General features: G+C 39.0%; 1 protein-coding gene and 2 long non-coding RNA genes across 3 annotated transcripts; 1 reads left to right on the top strand and 2 right to left on the bottom strand.

Moving 5' to 3' along the window:
• Nucleotides 1–1,139: 1,139 nt before the first annotated feature.
• LOC119784737 (monocyte chemotactic protein 1B-like) lies at nucleotides 1,140–3,347 on the bottom strand. Its single transcript, XM_038286943.1, has 3 exons — nucleotides 3,190–3,347; nucleotides 1,775–1,892; nucleotides 1,140–1,685 (listed from the first exon to the last, which is right to left on the bottom strand). The coding sequence occupies exons 1-3, from the start codon at nucleotides 3,248–3,250 to the stop codon at nucleotides 1,571–1,573; spliced, it is 294 nt and encodes a 97-aa protein (XP_038142871.1). The 5' UTR covers nucleotides 3,251–3,347; the 3' UTR covers nucleotides 1,140–1,570.
• LOC119784738 lies at nucleotides 2,118–2,665 on the top strand. The gene is made up of 2 exons (XR_005280971.1): nucleotides 2,118–2,266; nucleotides 2,367–2,665. It is a non-coding gene; the product is annotated as an uncharacterized LOC119784738 (long non-coding RNA).
• A 3,419-nt stretch (nucleotides 3,348–6,766) lies between the features above and the next one.
• Nucleotides 6,767–12,273, bottom strand: LOC119784748. Its single transcript, XR_005280973.1, has 2 exons — nucleotides 12,241–12,273; nucleotides 6,767–7,241 (listed from the first exon to the last, which is right to left on the bottom strand). It is a non-coding gene; the product is annotated as an uncharacterized LOC119784748 (long non-coding RNA).
• Nucleotides 12,274–21,995: the final 9,722 nt, after the last annotated feature.

Raw genomic sequence — 21,995 nt, 5'->3', positions numbered from 1 at the left:
TCTTTGGAGGGCTGCAGAGACCTCTGTGTGCTCACAAGAGGTAGCATGTCTGCCATTAAGTACAATGTAGAGATCCTCAGACTCCTTGTGAGACCACATGCTGGTGTGGTTGGCCCTGGGTTCCTCCTAATGCAGGACAGTGCTAGATCTCATGTGGCTGGAGGGTGTCAGACATTCCTGCAAGATGAAGGCATTGAAGCTATGGACTGGTCCGCCGGTTTCCTCAGACCTGAATCCGATTGAGCACATCTGGGACATCATGTCTCGATCCATCCACCAACATCAATTTGCAGCACAGACTATCCAGGTGTTGGTGGATGCTTTAGTCCATGTCTGTGAGGAGATTCCTTAGACCATCCACCAACTCATGAGTAGCATGACCAGGAGGTCATACAGGCAGGTGGAGGCCACATACAATATTGAGCATCATTTCGCCCTGCTTTAAGGACTCCAAATCCAGGCCTCCATTTGTTAATACACTTACTTTCCATTAATTATTTTTTTTTCGACTTTGTTGTCAGCCGATTTAACTCATTCATTCAGATCTAAAATGTGTTATTCTCTTATAATACAAAAACGGCAAATAAATATATATATATATATATATATATAAATATAAGTGTGTATATATATATATATAAATATAAGTGTGTATATATATATATATAAATGTGTGTGTGTGTGTGCGTGTGTGTGTGTAATCTTCTCCAGCTTCAGATACTAAAGATGCTAAAGACTGGGCATCATTTTGCCCTGCTGTAAGGACTCCAAATCCAGGCCTCCATTTGTTAATACATTTAATTTCCATTATAATTTTTTTACATTTTGTTAGCAAATTTAACTTTGTATAGAATAATATGTCAGCTCTAAAATGCGTCATTCTCTTCTAATATTATAATATATATATAAATGTGTGTGTGTGTATATGATCTTGTACAGCTTGAAATGTTAAAGATGCTAATAGAACCTAAATAGGCCAGATTTCTTTGGTTTAGAGTCATTGACCCTGATAAAAAGACAGAAACAGAGTTGAGATGCAAAAGTGAATTATATTATCTGCAATCAAAGGTTCACCAACAATAAGAAAACACGAGGGTAAGAAAATTAGACTGATGGGAATTTTAGAAGTAATGAGCTTTATTTTGTAAGCAACACACTGGTTCAAGCATACACAAAAATGGACAAGAAACTTCTGAATGGATTAAAATACTTCTGGGTAAAATAAGACTTTAAATATAATCAGATAGCAACAGTAAAAGTATCACAGGAGCAAGTGCAACAATCATAGCTTATAAGATAAAGATGACACTTGTGGATTTGGAAGACATTTGTCTTTTACATTAGTTACTTTCTAAGGTCAGTTCAAACTACAATAGAGGTAAAGCTCACAGAGTTGATGGTTCAACTTAAGTGTTGTATTTTAAAAAAAATATATCTGTTGTTCCGTATGACAACCACAATAAAAATGCTTCATTTACATGAAGAAAATTAGTTTTCTGTAAGAAACTGTAGCATCACATCCAACCTACATAATCATGCAGGCTGGCTTGTGGGTAGATTATTTGCACGTTTACAGTTTGGAGTTTGAACCAGAAACCTTTTTGGCCTCCAGCTGGCTGATGAGCTCCTTCACCCAGGGTGCTGATGGTCTGACACACAGCTGACGGCCTGCAACTGTTTTCAGCCTGGAAATGGAAAAGGAAGAGGAGAGCATCAGCAGATCCAGGACCAGATAAAGTATCACTGGTTCACTTCTGTAACAGTGAATACTCACAAGAAGGCAGGGTTGGGGCAGCGCTGACTGGTTTTGGTGTAGCCCACCACCCTATTTATTGAAACCTTCTTGTCATTGAACTGGAAGCAGCACTTCTTTGGTCCAACTCCTCGCAGACCTGCAAACAGAAAACAGAAACATGTTTATCAGATCTTCCACTCCTTTAGTTCCCTTTCTTAATTTCCTGTGAAAATAAAATAGGTACCATCTGATGCAGTTTCTTCTATTTTAAGAGATTGTACAGTTTCTTCCTTGTTCATCTGACTTAGATCTTACATCTCTGAATATGAAATCAAAATGCAGATTCAGAAGAAAAGGTGCATTGATGTGTATGTCAGAACCCTTGAGTGGAGTGTTTCTCTATTTCTTCTGGAGCACTGCAGGTGGGCGTGGCTGGCTGTCCGAGCACCTGAGACCAATCAACCCATCCACCTGAGAGGGATTTAAGGAGCTGCAGCCATCTCTTCCACGCCTGATGGTCCCCATATTCTGGTACCAATCTAGCCCTCGTGAAATTCCCCTCGAGAAAGTTTATTCTGATTCCTGTTGAAAGCTTCCTGATAGCTCACCTCTTGTGTCTCTGGATTCCCAGGTTTTAATCGAAGCGCTCCTGGACGGATCCCTTCTGCGTCTAACTCAGCGTGCTGATCCTATCTGCAGCTTAGTTTCTGTCAGCCTGCCCGCTCTCCACCGCTCCAGTGAAAACTCTCTGACGATCGCCTCAGTCTGACTGCCCGCTCTTCACCCCCTCTGTGACAGCTCCGTGATCAACGTCTCCTCCCTCAGCGCACCTCCAGCCACCTGCACAGCCTGTGGCAGTGTATTCTAAGAGACTCTCAGTTATTCTCCATTCTGTGTTGGCTGAGTAAACAATAAACTCTTCTCCCTTCAGTTGTGTCCGAGCCAGATTCTGCATGTGGGTCCGTAAGGTTCAGCCAGACATGACAGTGTAGATGAAATGCATTGAAATTTGTTTTCCATTACTTTAGTAAAACGAACATGTGGGATTTCAAAGGATAAAACTTTGTTTGTGTAAAATGTGATTCTATGAAGACATGACACTACCAACCCTATCAGCAGTTAAGAAACTGACCATTTAAAACGGCCCATTGGAGGAAATGATTGGAGCAAAACAATGGGCCAAGGACTATTTAAAAGCGTTATAAAGCGTTGAGGTAAGTTATAATTTCCTGGTTATTAATCAATAATGGTTAAGATGTTCTATATTTCGTAAACACATTTTTGATTTAAAATGCGGCGTTAATTCTCGGTGATAAAGTTGTCTTGTTTTATTTTAATAAAGTTGCTATAAAAAAATAAATTTGATTCTATATTTTAAGTTAGATTACATTAGATAAAAGGTAATTGATACATCAAAATGTCAACATGAATGTTTCTTTAAAGCTTCACCTTACCTTCAGTGAAAGCGATGACAGCCATCATCAGCACAATCGCAGACAGAACCAGACGAGCCATCCTGAAGTTTGTTTATTATCCAGCAGCAGGTTATTTTATCTCAGCTGAGGTCAGATTGTTGTTTCTGCTGTTTGGAGATGATCTGCTTTTATATGTATGTAAGAAAACGCCTTAAATCAATGTCATCAAGGGGGATAACCTACGTGTGTGGAAACTTTTGGCTCTATTGTTCCTTTTCACACGTAAACTTTTCACTTCTGCAATACAGAGGAATAATGTGGTTTCCCCTTTTTGACCCAAACTATGGTCTCTCTCCCCGCTCTGGCCCTATGATCTATTTTCATCACTCAACCTCATCAGATTACTCTGTATGCAAACCCTAATTGTAGTAGACCCTCACCCTGCATGGAAGCAGGGCAAAGGTCTGCCTTGACTTCATTTTCAGTGAATGTGGATGTAATATTTTTGTTTCTAGTTTCCTGGTGGTGGTGGAGGGGGTTGCTGCCTCATGTGGATCATGTTCTTCAGTGTCTTGTTGGATGGAGTTGGGGCGGGGGTCCCAGACTGAGTCAGGTTTTACTTGAATATAAGCGATGCAGAAGTGGAATGACCTGGCCTCCAACTGCGAAGCTTTGACTCCGGTCCTCATCTATATGAGCCTGTCAATCACAGAGGTGTTGCTGCTGTATCAGATTGGACAGGTTCTATTTAGAAATTAAGACACATGATGAAAACAAAATGAGCTAGACGACCTCTTATATTTTCAAACTGAATAAAATTAATAGATTATTTTGCCTCCCTTTAGTTTTATGAAATAAATTACAGAATTTATTTAAGAAAATATTTTTATCAATCATCCTTTCTGGAAGTTGATGTGAATTAAAAGAGCAAGCAGAGACACATGTACTGTATCTAAAAAAGTGGGGGTTGGCACATTACTGTTCAGATTGGGACAGACATAGAACATGAGGTTTTGTCATGGTTTTGGTTTTGTTCAAGTTTTATCTCTGAGTTTTCATTTGTGGTCTTTTTCATTCTTGTGTTCTAGGTATTTTTGATTGTATTTCAGTTCTTAGATATTTCCTGTTTGCCCTTTTTTGTCCACTTCTTGATTTTATTTATTTTGCTCAGGCTACTTGTAAGCCCACAGCCCACCAGTTGTTTAAATGGCAATATTTTTGCCATTACTGTTAGCATATAGTAGACATTTTACACATTCAGTAGTAAAATGTTACAGAGGATAGTATGGGGGAATGGTCATTTAAGAAGGGGGATGATTTTTAAGATTATTTTATGACAGGGATGCCATTAAGTGTATCACATAATTCAGTGAGTCGATGTCCAATGATGTTCACACTGTAGCCAATTAGAGCTGAGCAGTTTGAAGGCAATTTAAACTCCGTTTGTTTGCTGAGTTATTTGATACAGGTCAATGTGAATCAGTGAGCTGTTTCCACTGCCGCTAAAAGCTGATTGTTCGTGGTTTCAAATGGGTTTTTGGCCCAACGGGAAAGGACTATTACTGTCTCTCTGCCTGTTTACAGTCTGCTGTTCATCCCAGTCTTCTTCCCATCACCCAGGGCAATAGCAAACCCACTGATCTTATTAACATACCAGCTGAATACCTTGACTCTAAACAGGTGTTCAGTAAGTCTCAGGCTCTCTGTCTATCCCCCATCGTCCATGAATGCCATGTTAATATCCTCCATGGTGCCCATTTGCCTTCCAGCAATCTGTTTAACCAATGTTGTCTGTAGTGTGAGAACATGAAGGACATAAATGATTCAATGAATCAGGCATCATCCATCACTTGTCCTTTGCACTGATGGTGGACTTCTTTTTGGTGTGGAAGAAATACAGTCCCCTCCATCCTTGTTATGATTACCAAGGTCTCAGTTAGATTACAGAAAGAACAAATATCCACTAACTCCCCAAGACATCTTATCTGATCAGGGTCTACTATTTTTTTCTGAAGTCTTGAAGCATTTCTACAAAGCAGTCAATGTCACGTCTCTCTTCCGGTTTCCATCTTCAGTTCAACGTTCAAACAGAACGTACGAATTGGAATCTAGAAACCAGCATCAGTTTTCTCACTTCCTCAATCCCCTTGACTGGCGTCAGTTCCTCCCATGAATAGAGTATGCAGATTCTCATGTGTCCTCTGCAACTGGTCTCTTTTCATCTCAAGTCTACTTAGGTTACCAGTCACCATTTTTTCCCTCTGAACAGGACATCAAGGTTAGCTAGGTACAATATAACATCTGTCGCTGAAAGAATATCTGGAATAACAGTCAGAAAATGTTTCTCCTTGGATCTATCTTTCTCATACCTCAACCAAAATGGTTAATTCATCCTGAGCTATTTTCTATATTTATACTGCAGAATGTTTAGACAGCCGGAGGACATAAGCACCACTTTCCATCATTCCGCTTTATTCTATCATTATTCTCCCATTTTGAAGTAATGCAAAATGACCTCCAGTAGGCAGCAAATGTGCATGTATCTTCATAAACGGTTAGAAACCCATTCCATGAGGATGTCCACAAGTTGAGGTTGTGCTCAAAGTTTAACACCATGCAGGACACTTGGCACTTGCCAGAAAAAGCCAGGATTTGCATATTGGCCACTGGTGCCCTATGCTCTTCACAGATCAAGGCAGGTTATATTGAGAAAATGTTACAGATGTGACAGAGGGAGAGCAATCTGCTGCCTGCAACATCCTTCAGCATGACCGGTTTGGAAGTTGGTCAGTAAATGTGTGGGGTGGCATTTCTTTGAAGGGCTGCAGAGACCTCTGTGTGCTCACAAGAGGTAGCATGTCTGCCATTAGGTACAGTGTTGAGATCCTCAGACCCCTTGTGAGACCACATGCTGGTGTGGTTGGCCCTGGGATCCTCCTAATGCAGGACAGTGCTAGACCTCATGTGGCTGGAGGGTGTCAGACATTTCTGCAAGATGAAGGCATTGAAGCTATGGACTGGTCCGCCGGTTTCCTCAGACCTGAATCCGATTGAGCACATCTGGGACATCATGTCTCGATCCATCCACCAACATCAATTTGCAGCACAGACTATCCAGGTGTTGGTGGATGCTTTAGTCCATGTCTGTGAGGAGATTCCTTAGACCATCCACCAACTCATGAGTAGCATGACCAGGAGGTCATACAGGCAGGTGGAGGCCACATACAAAACTGAGCATCATTTTGCCCTGCTGTAAGGACTCCAAATCCAGGCCTCCATTTGTTAATACATTTAATTTCCATTAATTTTTTACATTTTGTTAGCAAATTTAACTTTGTATAGAATAATATGTCATTCATTCAGATCTAAAATGCGTCATTCTCTTCTAATATTATAATATATATATAAATGTGTGTGTGTGTGTATATGATCTTGTACAGCTTCAAATGCTAAAGATGCTAATAGAACCTAAATAGGCCAGATTTCTTTGGTTTAGAGTCGGTGACCCTGATAAAAAGACGGAAACAGAGTTGAGAGGCAAAAGTGAATTATATTATCTGCAATCAAAGGTTCACCAACAATAAGAAAATGTGAGGATAAGAAAATTAGACTGATGGGAATTTTAGAAGTAATGAGCTTTATTTTGTAAGCAATACACTGGTTCAAACATACACACAAATGGACAAGAAACTTCTGAATGGATTAAAATACTTCTGGGTAAAATAAGACTTTAAATATAATCAAATAAAAACATTTAAGGTATTACAGGAGCAATTGCAACAGTTATAGCTTATAGGATAAAGATGACACTTGTGGATTTGGAAGACAGTTGTCTTTTACATTAGTTACTTTCTAAGGTCAGTTCAAACTACAATAGAAATAAAGTTGATGGTTGAACTTTCAGTATCGTATCTTTAAAAAAAATATATCTGTTGTTCCATATGACAACCAAAATAAAAATGCTTCATTTACATGAAGAAAATTAGTTTTCTGTAAGAAACTGTAGCATCACATCCAACCTACATAATCATGCAGGCTGGCTTGTGGGTAGATTATTGGCACGTTTACAGGTTGGAGTTTGAACCAGAAACCTTTTTGGCCCCTGTCAGGATTTGGTGTAGGATAGTTGACGCAAAAGCAGAGGCAGGCAGGCAGAGGTGAATTTTTAGTTTATTTAATGAAGAGTACTGAAACAAAGTCCAAAACCACAGGCAACAGGAATACAGAAATCCAAATGAAAACAAAGTCGAAAAACAAATGAGAAACCAGGAGTCCAAAAATTCAAAGATAAAAAAATCATGAAAACAAGTCAAACATTACCAAAAACCTAGGAGTCATCAGGGGAAGAACTGCAACCTGGAGGATGGCTCAGAGAGACGAGTTGAAGGAAGACTGATGAGGTTAGACGAGGACACAGCAAAGAGGAACTGAACAGCAAGAGTATTTATAGGAGACAAACAAAGAAAGGGCTAATGAGCAAACTGGGAGCAGAAGTGCACAGAGCAATAGAGGAAAAGAGCTACAGAAAAAGGAGAACAAAAGATGGCAGCAGAGGGCAACAAATAGAAACCAAGAAAACTAAAAATAATCAGAAAAACACAACAAAATAAGAATGAAACCCTTTAAACTAGAAAACAAGGAGTAAAGCAAAACCGGATACTCAAAAGAAAACAAAACTGAAACAGTAACTAAGAATTAACCAGAGAACATAACAAAAATAAACATTAAACCATTTAAACTTGAAAACAAGGAGTAAAGTAAAACTGGATACTCAAAAGAAAACTATTTAAGAAAATATTTTTATCAATCATTCTTTCTGGAAGTTGACGTGAATTAAAAGAGCAAGCATGTTCCGAATCAACCCAAAAGACTCCTTAATATCAAAGTTTCATATTTTTGGAAGTTGATGTGTTCTTTTTTAGATTTGGCCATTTTATGAGGATGTCTGTGTGTGCAGGTAAATATTACCGGGCAGAATTATTAGGCAACATAATAAAAAACAAATATATACCCATCTCACTTGTTTATTTTCACCAGGTAAACCAATATAACAACTAAAGATTCAGAAATAAACTTGCAACATTCAATATCAAAAAAGCAAACAAAGAAACTTTCTTCACCATGACACTTAAAAGCCTTCCATCCATAGATTCTGTCAGTGTCTTGATCTGTTTGCGATCCACATTGCGTGCAGCAGCCACACCAGCCTCCCAGAGACCTTTAGACTTGTCCTGGCCAGCCACGCTGTGGTGCATTTTGATGTGTGGCGGAGCATTGTCCTGCATGAATATCAGGTTTTTCTTGAATGATGGCGACTTCTTCTTGTACGACTGTTTGAAGAAGGTGTCTTCCAGAAACTGGCAGTAGGTCTGGGAGTTGACCTTGACTCCATCATTAACCCGAAAAGGTCCCACAAGCTCATCTTTTTGATACCAGCCCATACCAGTACCCCACCTCCACCTTGCTGGCGACTGAGTCGATGAGGAACTTGCTGCCCTTTACTGATCCAGCCTCGTGCCCGTGCATTTTGCCAAAGAAAGGAAGTTGCCTAATAATTAGGCACACCTTATATAGGGTGTTGATGTCATTAGGCCACACCCCTTCTCAATGCAGAGATGCACACAACCTGATTTACTTAATTGGTAGTTGGCTTTCAAGCCTATACAGCTTGGAGTAGAACACCATGTATGAAAAGGATGATGTGGTTGAAATACTCATTTAACTAATAATTCTGCACATAGTGTAATTAACTTGAATCTATGTGTATGATCAGGCTGAAGATTGCTGTGAAAAATTTAATATTAGGGCCAGCTAAACAGTAATATAGTGTTTTAAATATGAACTAAGAACTTGGTTGACTTTTCTTTTGTATGAATTGCTGTGAATTGCATCAGTGTTTGATGGTGTGAAGCAATCAGCATGTGGTCCTCCTCTGTTCAGAGGCACCAGCTTACTTAGGCCCCGTCCACACGAAGTCAAAACGAACACGAAACGCTGATATTTTCCAAAACGTTTGCCGTAAAGACGGAGACGTAAAATAAATGTGAGCGTCCACACGAATGCATGAAAACGCTGCAAAATGTATGCAAGGCCTGTAAGTGGCGCTGTGGTGCCAAAGCAAAAATAAGCCACGAAATGTTGGGCATGCGTACTAATATTTATACATGGTTGCCCTGCGGGTCCATTTTCGTGGTTAAGTCAAATTCAGGTGGTGAACTATGTCGTCGATATTGCTCTGTTCTTCCTGGAGATATTCCAGAAGAAGAAGATTCTGTTGTAAGCCCGACAGCAGGGTGAGTAGCATTAGCAGCAACGGTGCCATTGTTGTTGTGATGTGTGGCGCATGCGTGTTTAGAGGCGACGCTATGACGCATGCGTGTAAAATAAAATATGCGGTTAGAGCGTAAAGATGGAAACGCGAAAACGGCGTTTCGAAATCTTCCCACTCTGAAGGCTGAATAAAAAAAAGATCGTTTACAGACCCCCGAAACGCCGGCTTCGTGTGGATGAGAGGCTGGTTTGGTGAAAAATTTGTGCGTTTAGGCCAGGGTTCGTCTTCGTGTGGACGGGGCGGGACAACCAAGTATTACTGGCTCTGATTCATCTCAACCAAGTTAAAACAATATTTTATTTTAAAAACAAGGGGAAAAAAGTGGAAAAAGGGGGTAAATTAAATGCTGTTGCCAGTCCAATGGTTTTTAACAAGTTGTTGATGTTAATTGTTGTATGAAGGAAGGAACTCCTGCTGCAGATCTAGAGAAGCCTTTGACTGACAATACTCTACTGTTGTTCAATAGTCTTCTAAAGAGGATCCTCTAAGATTGTCCAAGACGTTCCGTGCTTTATGAAATATCCTTTTGTAAAAAACAATCTCCAGACGTTCCAGGGGAGTTCCCAGAGCAAAGCCCTCCATTCTTCACAAGCGCTAGTAGTGTTAATAGCAGCCAATAACAAATACTGCTCCCTAAAACCTCAGAGTTGTTTAGATTCCTACTGTTAATAGTTTTTCCATCTGAATTTGCCTGCAGTGGGACAATAAGTCATATTCTATGGTTGGGTACATTTAACAGATTTTAAAATATACCAAGCAATGTAAGATATATATCAATGCTTTGAAAGTACAGGTGTCTCGGTAGTGAGCTGTTTGTAGTGCCAATTGCAGCAAAAATTCTGCACACATCAAACTATTAAACTATTCCAGTATAAACTGGTGGAGTTGCTCCCTCTAGTGTTGAAAATAAGTCAATTGAATATTACACAGGGTTTTTTCCCCCCAGCTTATTATGTAGATAGAAACAGATTTGATAATAACTGCTCAAGTTTACATGTATTGTTACTATCTGTATGATATAATTATCAAAGGCCCTTTAAATTGATTTGAGATGACATGTTGCGCAGAGGGAATTATGTATGACTATAGATTAAGTGAACGGAAATCAGATTACTGATATGTTCAGATACAAAAATGTTGTATTCTATAAATGGTTCTATTGTACAAATTGTTGCATATTGGGGAAAGATATGGTGAGTTTGGATGACCTCACAGTTTGTTCAAACATTAGCTTACTGTGACATCTGCGTGCCTTAAATGAAGAGAAGAAAAGACAGCCTGGGATCAAGAACGTTATATTGAAAAAATGTTAGAGATGTGACAGAAGCTGAAGACACTGTTGAGAGCGATCTGCTCCCTGCAACATCCTTCAGCATGACCGGTTTGGAAGTTGGTCAGTAATGGTGAGGGGTGGCATTTCTTTGAAGGGCTGCAGAGACCTCTGTGTGCTCACAAGAGGTAGCATGTCTGCCATTAGGTACAATGTTGAGATCCTCAGACCCCTTGTGAGACCACATGCTGGTGTGGTTGGCCCTGGGTTCCTCCTAATGCAGGACAATGCTAGATCTCATGTGGCTGGAGGGTGTCAGACATTTCTGCAGGATGAAGGCATTGAAGCTATGGACTGGTCCGCCGGTTTCCTCAGACCTGAATCCGATTGAGCACATCATGGACATCATCTCTCGATCCATCCACCAACATCAATTTGCAGCACAGACTATCCAGGTGTTGGTGGATGCTTTAGTCCATGTCTGTGAGGAGATTCCTTAGACCATCCACCAACTCATGAGTAGCATGCCCAGGCGTTGTATGGAGGTCATACAGGCAGGTGGAGGCCACATACAATATTGAGCATCATTTTGCCCTGCTTTAAGGACTCCAAATCCAGGCCTCCATTTGTTAATACACTTACTTTCCATTAATTATTTTTTTTCGACTTTGTTGTCAGCCAACTTTGTACAGAAAAATATTACATTCATTCAGATCTAAAATGTGTTATTCTCTTATAATACAAAAACGGAATATATATATATATATATATATATATATTTATATATATATATATATAAAAATGTTTGTGTGTGTGCGTGTGTGTGTGTAATCTTCTCCAGCTTCAGATACTAAAGATGCTAATAGAACCTAAATAGGCCAGATTTCTTTGGTTTAGAGTCATTGACCCTGACAAAAAGACAGAAAGAGAGTTGAGATACAAAAGTGAATTATATTATCTGCAATCAAAGGTTCACCAACAATAAGAAAACACGAGGGTAAGAAAATTAGACTGATGGGAATTTTAGAAGTAATGAGCTTTATTTTGTAAGCAATACACTGGTTCAAGCATACACACAAATGGACAAGAAACTTCTGAATGGATTAAAATACTTCTGGGTAAAATAAGACTTTAAATATAATCAGAAAACAACAGTTAAGGTATTACAGGAGCAAGTGCAACAATCATAGCTTATAAGATAAAGATGACACTTGTGGATTTGGAAGACATTTGTCTTTTACATTAGTTACTTTCTAAGGTCAGTTCAAACTACAATAGACAAAAAGTTGATGGTTGAACTTAAGTGTTGTATTTAAAAAAAACATACGTGTTGTTCCATATGACAACCACAATAAAAATGCTTCATTTACATGAAGAAAATTAGTTTTCTGTAAGAAACTGTAGCATCACATCCAACCTACATAATCATGCAGGCTGGCTTATGGGTAGATTATTTGCACGTTTACAGGTTGGAGTTTGAACCAGAAACCTTTTTGGCCTCCAGCTGGCTGATGAGCCCCTTTTAAACCCGGGGTGCTGGGGTTTCGGGACACACAGCGGGACGGCCTGAAAACTGTTTTAGCCGGGAAAAAAAAAAAGGAAGAGGTTTAGTGTCGGGAAAATTCCGGCCCCAGTTTAAAAAAGGTATCACGGGTTTTCACTTCTGAAAAGCGAAAATATTTAAAAGAGGCAGGGGGGGGGGGCAGCGTGACGGGTTTTTTGGTTTTGTACCCCACCCCCCAAAATTTTTGGTACCTTCTTGTCATTGAACGGGAAAGCAGATTCTTTGGTCCAACTCCTCGCGCCCTTGAAAACAGAAAAAAGAAACATGTTTATCGATCTTCCACCCCTTTTATTTCCCCTTTTTTTTTTTTCCCTGTGAAAAAAAAAGGGTCCCATTGATGCATTTTCTTCTATTTTAAGAGTTTTGTACAGTTTCTTCCTTGTTCGTCTGACTCAGATCTTCCCATTCTGAATAGGGAAATAAAAATTTGGCGGGTTTTTTTCAAAAGGGAAAAGGGTTTCCCATTGTTGTGTAGATGAAATGCTTTTGGAAATTTGTTTTCCATTATTTTAAAAAATTAAAAAAACAACTTTGTGGGTTTTTAAAGGGAAAAAAACTTTGTTTGTGTAAATTTTAAATTCTAGGGGAAGACATGACATTTAAAAAACCCCCCCCCCCCCATCACCCTTTTAAGAAATTGACCATCAAAAAAGGCCCTTTTTTTGGGAGGAAATAAATTGGAGAAAAACAATGGGCCAAGGACTTTTTAAAAAGCTTTTTAAAAAACCCGTTGGGTTTAAGTTAAAATTTTCCCTTGGTTTTTAATAAATTTAAGGGTTTAAAGGGATGTTCTATATTTCGTAAACACATTTTTGTTTTAAAAATGCGGCTTTAAATTCTGGGGTTGATAAAAGTAATTTTGTTTTTTTTTTAATAAATTTTGAAAATAAAAAAATAATTTTGTTTCTATATTTTAAGTTAGTTTTGCATTAGATAAAAGGAAATTGTTCATCAAAATGTAACATGAATTTTTTTTTAAAGCTTCACCTTACCTTCATTTGAAAGCGATGAAAAGCCATACCCAGCAAAATCGCAAAACAAAACCAGCGAGCCATCTGAAGTTTGTTTTTTTCCAGCGCAGGTTATTTTATCTCAGGGGGGAAAGGTTTTTTTTTTGGGGGTTTTTTTTTTTTTTTAAAAAACCCCCAAAAAAAGGGGTTTTTTGTGGCCCCTTTTCCCAGTTTTTTAAAAACCTTTTTTCCCCCAAAAAAATTTTTTTCCCCTTTTTCCCCCCCCCCGGGCCCCCCGGTTTAAAAATTTTTTTTTTCCCCCCTTTTCCCCCCCAAAAAAATTTTAAAAAAAAAAACCCCCCCCGGGAAAACCCAAAAAAAAAATTTTTTTTGGGGGAAATTTTTTTTTTTTCCGGGGGGGGCCCGGGGGGCCCCCTTTTGGGGTTTTTTCCTTTTCCTTTTTAAAGGGGGGGGTTTGGGGGGAAAAAGGGGGGAAAAAATTTTTTTTTGGGAAAAAGGGCCCCCCCCCGGGGGAAACCCTTTTTCCCCAATTTCAAAATTTTGGTTTTTTTTGGGGCTTTTTAAAAAAATTTTTTTTAAAAAATTTTTTTTAAAAAAATTTTTTAAATCGGAAAGGGGGAATTTTTTTTTATTTTTTTAAAAAAATTTTTTTTGCCCTTTGGGTTTTTTAAAAATTTTGGGGGCCCCAATTTTTTTTCCTTTTTTTTTTTGGGAAAAAAAAATTAGGCCCAAATTTAAAAAAAAAAAAAGGGGGGGGGGGGGAAAAAAAAAAATTTTTGGGTTTTTTTTTTTTAAGGGGGGTTTTTTTTTCCTTTTTTTTTTTTCCCGTGGGTTTTTTTTTTTTTAATTTAAAAACCTTTTTTTGGGAACCTTTTTAACCCGGGAAACCCCCAAAAAACCCCAAAAAAAAAAAATTTTTTTGGGTTTTTTTGGGGGGGCCCCCCTTTTTTTTTTAAAAATTTTTTGGGTTTTAAAAAAAAAATTTTAAAGGGGGGAAAAAACCCCCCCCCCCCCCCAAAAAAAAGGGAAAGGGGGGCCCCCCCCGGGGGGGAAAAAACCCCCCCGGGGGGGCCCCCCCCCTTTTTTCCCCCCCCCCCCTTTTTTTTACCCCCGGGGGGGGTTTTTTTAAAAAAAAAAAAATTTTTTAAAAAAAAAATTTTTTTAAGGGGGCCCCAAAAAACCCTTTTTTTTTAAAAAAAATTTTTTTTTTTTTTTGGTTTTTTTAAAATTTTTAAAAAACCCCTTTTTCCTTTCCCGGGGGGTAAAAAAAAAAAAAAAAAAAAAAAAAAAAGGTTTCCTAATTTTTCCCTTTAAAATTTTTTTTTTTTTTTAAAAAAAACCCCCCGGGGTTTTTTTTTGGGGGGTTTTTTTTTTTTTTTTTTTGGGGGTTTTTTAAAATTTTTTAAAAATTTTTTTCCCTTCCCGGTTTTTTTTCCCCCCCCTTTTTTTTGGCCCCTTTTTTTTTTTTCCCTTTTAAAAATTTTTTTAAGGGTTAATTTTAAAAAAAGGAAAAATTTTTTTTTAAAAAAATTTTTCCCGGGCCCCGGGGGGGAAAAAAAATTTTTTTAATGTTAAATTTTTTTCATTGTTTTTGAATTCTTAGATATTTCCTGGTTTTCCTCTTGGGCCAGTCTCCTTTTCCCTAGCTCCGTTCTTGCCTCTGTTCACCCCTGCTAATTAGCCTGGTCTTTGTTTCTCTGTCCTAAAATAATTTCCCACTGGGATAATTTTTATAGTCATGGTAAGCCACTTCTTGATTTTATTTATTTTGCTCAGGCTACTTGTAAGCCCACAGCCCGCTAATTGTTGAAAGGGCAATATTTTTGCCATTACTGTTAGCATATAGTAGACATTTTACACATTCAGTAGTAAAATGTTACAGGGGGTACTATGGGGGGATGGTCATTTAAGAAGGGGGATGATTTTTAAGATTATTTTATGACGGGGATGCCATTAAGTGTATCACGTAATTCAGTGGGTCGATGTCCAATGATGTTCTTACTTTAGCCAATTAGAGCTGAGCAGTTTGAAGGCAATTTAAACCCAGTTCGTTTGCTGAGTTATTTGACACAGGTCAATGTGGATCAGTGAGCTGTTCCCACTGCCACTAAAAGCTGCTTCTTTGCGGTTTTAACAGGTTTTTAGCCCAGCAGGAAAGGGCTATTACTGTCTCTCTGCCTGTTTACAGTCTGCCGTTCATCCCAGTCTTGTTCCCATCACCCAGGGCAATAGTAAACCCACTGATCTTATTAACATACCAGCTGAATACCTTGACTCTAAACAGGTGTTCAGTAAGTCTAAGGCTCTCTATCTATCTATCCCCCATCGTCCATGAATGCCATGTTAATATCCACCATGGTGCCCATTTGCCTTCCAGCAATGTGTTTAACCAATGTTGTCTGGAGTGTGAGAACATGAAGGACATAAATGATTCCATGAATGCAGGCATCATCCATCACTCTTCCTTCGCGCTGGTGGTGGACTTCTTTTTGGTGTGGAAGAAATACAGTCCCCTCCATCCTTGTTATGATTACGAAGGTCTCAGTTAGATTACAGAAAGAACAAATATCCACTAACTCCCCAAGACATCTTATCTGATCAGGGTCTACTATTTTTTTTCGGAAGTCTTCAAACAGTTCTGCAAAGCAGTCAATGTCACGTCTCTCTTCCGGTTTCCATCTTCAGTCCAATGTTCAAACAGAATGTACGAATCGGAATCTAGAATCCAGCTTCAGTCTTCTCACTTCCTCAATCCCATTGACTGGCGTCAGTTCCTCCCACGAATAGAGTATGCAGACTCTCATGTCTCCTCTGCAACTGGTCTCTTTTCATCTCAAGTCTACTTAGGTTACCAGTCACCACTGTTTCCATCTGAACAGGACATCAAGGTTAGCTAGGTACATCATAACTGCAAGAATATCTGGAATAACAGCCAGATAATTTTTTTCCTTGGATCTATCTTTCTCATACCTCAACCAAAATAGTTAGGTTATCCTGAGCTATTTTCTATATTTATACTGCTGAATGTTTATACATCTGGATGACATAAGGACCACTTTCAATCATTCAGCTTTATTGTATCATTATTCTCCCATTTTGAAGTATTTTCAGTTCCACTCTTGACTTTTTATATTCTCTCTGATTTACCTTGTCAGTGTTGTGCCATAGGCCATGATAACGGTTTTTGGACATTGGGAACCAGTGTTCATATTTCATCTTGACATGATGACAAGAGAAGAGGACGCAGCTTTGGTGAATAACAGCTGGGGGAACTCTGTGCCCCCCCCCCCCCCTTTCAGCCAAAGCAGTCACAGGCAAGTCACAGGAACTCCCACAGGTCTGATCAACCATCCCTCTCTGTGTGACGACAGACAAAATCGCAGAGCACACACGATTCTCTTTCTCTTTTCTTCCTCTCCCTTGCCCATGAAGCTTGGGTCCATCTCCGGTGAGATTAGTTTCGTTTATTTGAGTTTCACTAGTCTTAGTTGAGAGTGTTAAACTGAAATATGTTTGACCTGGAGCTGAATGATTTTTGGTAATAATGTCCTATATTTTGAACAGAAGTTGCGGTGAATTTATTCCATGTATGTGGAGAATTAACAGTTTGACCATGATTAGAGGTCGAATCACTCTTTCATTTATTGTTCTAACACACAGTTAGTAGTGCGTGGGTTCATAAACAATATCTAACAGCCAAAATAATAGAAGATTAAATAATATATTTTACCAGTTGGCAATTGACATCAATTGACATCTTAAAGTTTCAGAAATATAAATTCCCACCTGGCTGGGAATATAATAGAATATAAAATCCCAACATTAATGTGACATCCTACCTGGATGGGAGTTGAACATAAAATCACTACTTCATAGTAGCTTCACCTGGTCTGCTCAGGTAACTGTAAACATGATGGAATTTCAGTTTGTTCCTGTTTTCTGTGACAAAATATGTGTGCTCTCTTTCATCCTTTGACATGACTACTGGCTTGGAGCCTGTGTGCCTGGCTAATTATTTCCTGGACTGTTAACTAGCCTGTGGAGCTGGTTAACAGTTACCTCTGTATATATATATATATATATATATATATATATATATATATATATATATATATATATATATTTGTATGTCTACTTCTATCTCCTTTAAACCCAGTCGGCGTTGTCAGAAGGCCGCTCACACAGAGCCTGGTTGTAGCTTTTGTTAAAAGGGAGTTTTTACCCTCTACTGTCATTGAATTCATACTCGGGTTGGCTGAAGAGACAACAAGAAAGTGCAGGCAAAAATCGGTGCTGCAAGCTCATCCAAGAGAAGCATGTCTTGCAACTTAATGAGATGACCTGTGTTGTGAACTGGAGATAATTAACTAAACTGAATTGAATTAAACCAACACCATCACTGCCCTTGTGATCAGAATCACAGTTATGCAGAAAACAAGAGAACCCCAGCACCTCAGTACAAGCTAGATCAGAATGCTTGGCTCTTTCCCTGGGAAATCCTTTTGAAATCCACATCGAAGAAAGTTTTCCCTAGATTTATTGACTTAGACAACTTTAATTGTCATTTTGTATACACAGAGTGTATACAAAACGAAATTTCATTTTGTATAGCTTTCATGACATTTCCATTTCTAAAAGTGAAGCAGTGATCAAATGTAAAAAGTGTGGGAGAAAAAACATTGTGCATTGGCTCTTTTTATTGGTACTCCCACATTCCAACTCATACAGATTAAGCTGCTAATTTCCAACCTCAGACCCATCAACCATCTACTGCTTAACTCTCCTTGACTTTGTTTCATCCACTATTAAAGTCAGCAGTTCAATAATTCTGTTGAGATTAAATGTCTGGTATGTAACAGGAACGACTCTCTTCGTGAACCCACCTGCTGAAGCGGAGAAGAGAGCTATCCAGCTCCGGTTTACATACCTATGACCTCTGAAGGTAAACAGCTGTGCCCAGTTGCTGTTTACCAAAAGCTGTTGGAAGCCGCTGGCCATACTGGTCCTGTCACTTCCTGAGACAATGCCGCCACTGCCTAAGATGCCACAGATGGCACTGCATGAAAAGTGAGATTTTCGTCCCCGTAAACTCCCGCAGATCTGCCTGATTTTCGTCAGTTTCCGACAATTTGCAACCCGTGCTTGTCCGCGTTTGTCGTGCCACAAATTGTCGAAAACGGACTCTGACGTATGTGGAGAGCAATCAGCTGTACTAATGGCCCTAATTAGCATATGAATGCAGCAAACCCGCGCGGCTGGCCAGGTCTGGCTTGAATAACCTACTCAGTATTGGCTGAAACCACTATTCTCAAACAAGTAAAATCGCTCGTGATTGGCAGCAAAACCACACGTGGCCACGCCAGGCTTTAATTTTCTTACTGAGTATTGGACGGAACCACTTCTTTTTAAACAAGTAAAGTTGCTCGTGATTGGTTGGCATATATATATATATTTACATATATATATTTATTCATATATATATATATATATATATATATTTATTCATTCATATATTTATTCATTCATATATTTATTCATTCATATGGTGTGTATTTATGTTATCCTACACTACTACACAATTATTATGCTACCATCAAGGACATGAATGAATTTATACAGGAAATGGAGATTTGCCGGGAAGCTGTTTATGCAAAGAAAGAGCTCTATTAAAACACACAACTATATACAACGCGTATCCAAACACATGCGTTTCTAAAAATTACAACTCCGTGAACGGTCCGTTTGCTTCCTCGGGGTTGGAGGTAACGGGCAGCATTCCCTCCGAGGCAGGTCCGATGTGCAGACGCCTACTGTGCGTGGCCCTGTACTTCGGCATCGCTTCTAACCGGGACTGCAGCTTAACACAGAGTTCAGTGAGATCCGGCCTACGAAATGGCGGCGACCGTACAATCCATCCAGAGACACCGCCGAGGAAGGCGGACTTCCAGAGTTCCACTTCCTCATCTGCTAGCACACTCTGCCTCGCTTTCAGCAGCTGAAAAAAAAAAAAAAAAATGAATCAGCGCACTGCGTATGGACACAACACATCTATTAATGCACCTGAAAAATAGTCACCAAATAAAGTCTTACCCTCTTTCTTCTGGCCCGACTCCGAGCAGATAGCCTCCGCACGCAGCGTGTTGGCTGGCTGCGTATATCTGAAGCTCCTGCGTACCGTCTGAAAATACGTCTTACAGGCAGCTGGAAAACAATTAAATGAGAGTGGTATAAATAAAAAATCAAACGCAAGTCACAGTAACAAGGAAGGAGAAAACATTAAAACAAGTCACTTACACACAATGTGGTCTTTATCAACATCGTGCAAATCTGGACTTGCCGAGATGGGAGGTCTGTGAAAACAAAATGTAAAGCTATGATCGGTATCTATCCGTATCCATCGCCTTTTACAGCAGAATGAAAGCATATTCTTTAAATCTTACCCTTGCTCCGGTTCATAGCGCCTGCAATTAGTCTCCGAGTTGTTAAGACGGCCTACTGCTTTCTGTGAATCACAAAAAATACACTTTAATAAAGCTTGTTCTTGCAAGGCTACTATTAGCCGCTATTAGCAGTAGCTTTAGGCTAGGCTGCTATTAGCCGTAGCTCAGGCTAGGCCGCTTTTAGCTTAGCAGGCAGTAATCGAACATATATTTACCGCTAGCATCTCTTCTTTGAGTTCGTCTTGTTCGATGCAGAGTCGCCATCGCGTCCAAGAGGAGTTTTACCCCGAAATCCAGAAGCTCCAGACCGCTGCACAAAGCAAAGCATACATCCAGACCTCTCCGCTCTGAGTTTCTTGGAGATCGTACAGAGCATGCGCGAGATGAACCAGGGTGTCCGCGGATCAATAAAAATAATTAAAAAATCATTCTTTTTTTTTTTTTAATCAAGGCCTTAATTGGCACTAAAATTATTTAAATATGTTTATCGAAGTATTTATAATTCTTTAATAAAAAATGCTTATAAAAACAATTTCGTCAGATATATTATATCGCTCCAGGCGGAGAAAAAGCTAGAGGATATATATATATACGTATATATGTGTGTGTGTGTGTATGTGTTTATATACATACAGGAGTCATGGAACTCTGCTTGCAGCTACATGGTTCTTGTTGATGGCATTAAAATCATTTCAAATAGCATTAAAATAGCATTAAATTAGAGTCACTCATTCCTGTATGAACCCTGTGAGCGCTTAATTTAATATGACATATTAAAAAAATCCCACCATCATCCAGCATATGTTCAGTTTCTGCCCAAATATATATATATATTTTTGTAGATTTTTGTAACGGGGATAAGGATAATTCAAAACTGCTTTTTTTTTAATGAACTTGTTCACTACTTCCAAACTGAGCATCTCTTTTCATTCCTGTAATAAGAAGTTTCTTTTGAATGGATTTGATTAAAGTTTAAGTCCCTCGGTATAAAATAAATATTTTGATGGAGATGAGAAATCTGCTTCCTCGTTGGTGAATAACCAATAGTTTGGATCCAATCATTTAAATAAACGGTGTTAGTTTTTTTTTTTTTTATATATATATATAAGAATTGTGCTATAATTTCTAGTCACCGATCTGTTGCTGCTATATTTTAATTTGACGAACCGGAATTTGTCGATGTTCTTTTTCCTGTTTGGTGCGATTGCATTTGCGGATCTTGACCTGGCCGGACCTTATGACCACAGTGTACCAATCTTCTCATGGCTACTTCCAACAGGATAATGCGCCATGTTATAAAGTAAATCATCTCAGACTCATTTCTTGAAACTTTTCCACTTAAGTAATTGTGAATTGAGCATATTGACAGACAACATTTTATTTTTTATCTTAAATGCAATTTTTTTTTTTATAATTACTGCTCTAAATGTATTGCTCTGTCAGCTAAAGATCTGTTTTGGTCTCTATACTTTAATTAAATAAATCAATTCAAGCTAAAATGTGAGAGGCTATACTAAGCCTGATCTCTTTGTATCAGAGAATTTCTTACCCAGAAAGATGTCACTTGGGGTAAAACCCCCCCTGCAACCCTGGTTTGCATTTGTATAGCTCACAGCATGTTCATTTACATGTTAAAGCCTCCCCTAGAATTCCATGGGGGGGAGGCATGGGGGGAACACTGCCTAAGAGAGTCCACGTCAATTTCTGACAATTTACGGGAGTTTTCGGCGAAGCCTGCAAATTGTCGTAAACTGCCGCTAACCTGAAGTTCCACGACAATCTACAGTGCCGCATATTGACGAAAATCCCACTTTTCATGCAGTGTGGCATGAAGGGAGTCGCCTGCCTTCAGCCTTCACTACTTGAGGCAAAGCAACCACCTAACTGCCATAGCTAAAGGGAAATGTCCCGGGCTACTGTGAGTTGTAAAATTAACCCATGCAAAGTTGCCTCTATATTTTGCATCGGATTAATCAAAATATGTTTGAGAGCTGCTGCTGGAGTAATGGACTGGAGCGAAGAAGAGGTTTGAGCTGACCTAACTGGGCCAGAAAGTCCCTTTCGCCACACCAAGCCAAAACAGTAACATCCATACTTGCCTCTTTCCATCTGATTAATAAGTGCTCTGCTTGGACGAACTTAGTAAAACAGATTGTTGTGCATGTGTTTGCATTTTATTTGAAATAAACTTTCTGATTTCAACTGTTGATGGTTGTAATAGTTCTGAACTGATTGCTAATGGTCACTGAGCTGAAGGAAACAACCAACG

The sequence above is a fragment of the Cyprinodon tularosa genome, unplaced genomic scaffold (assembly GCF_016077235.1).
Source record: "Cyprinodon tularosa strain WSP-4 unplaced genomic scaffold, ASM1607723v1 ctg232, whole genome shotgun sequence".
In the NCBI taxonomy this organism is placed as follows: Eukaryota; Metazoa; Chordata; class Actinopteri; order Cyprinodontiformes; family Cyprinodontidae; genus Cyprinodon; species Cyprinodon tularosa.
This window is presented reverse-complemented; position numbering and strand designations above follow the sequence as displayed.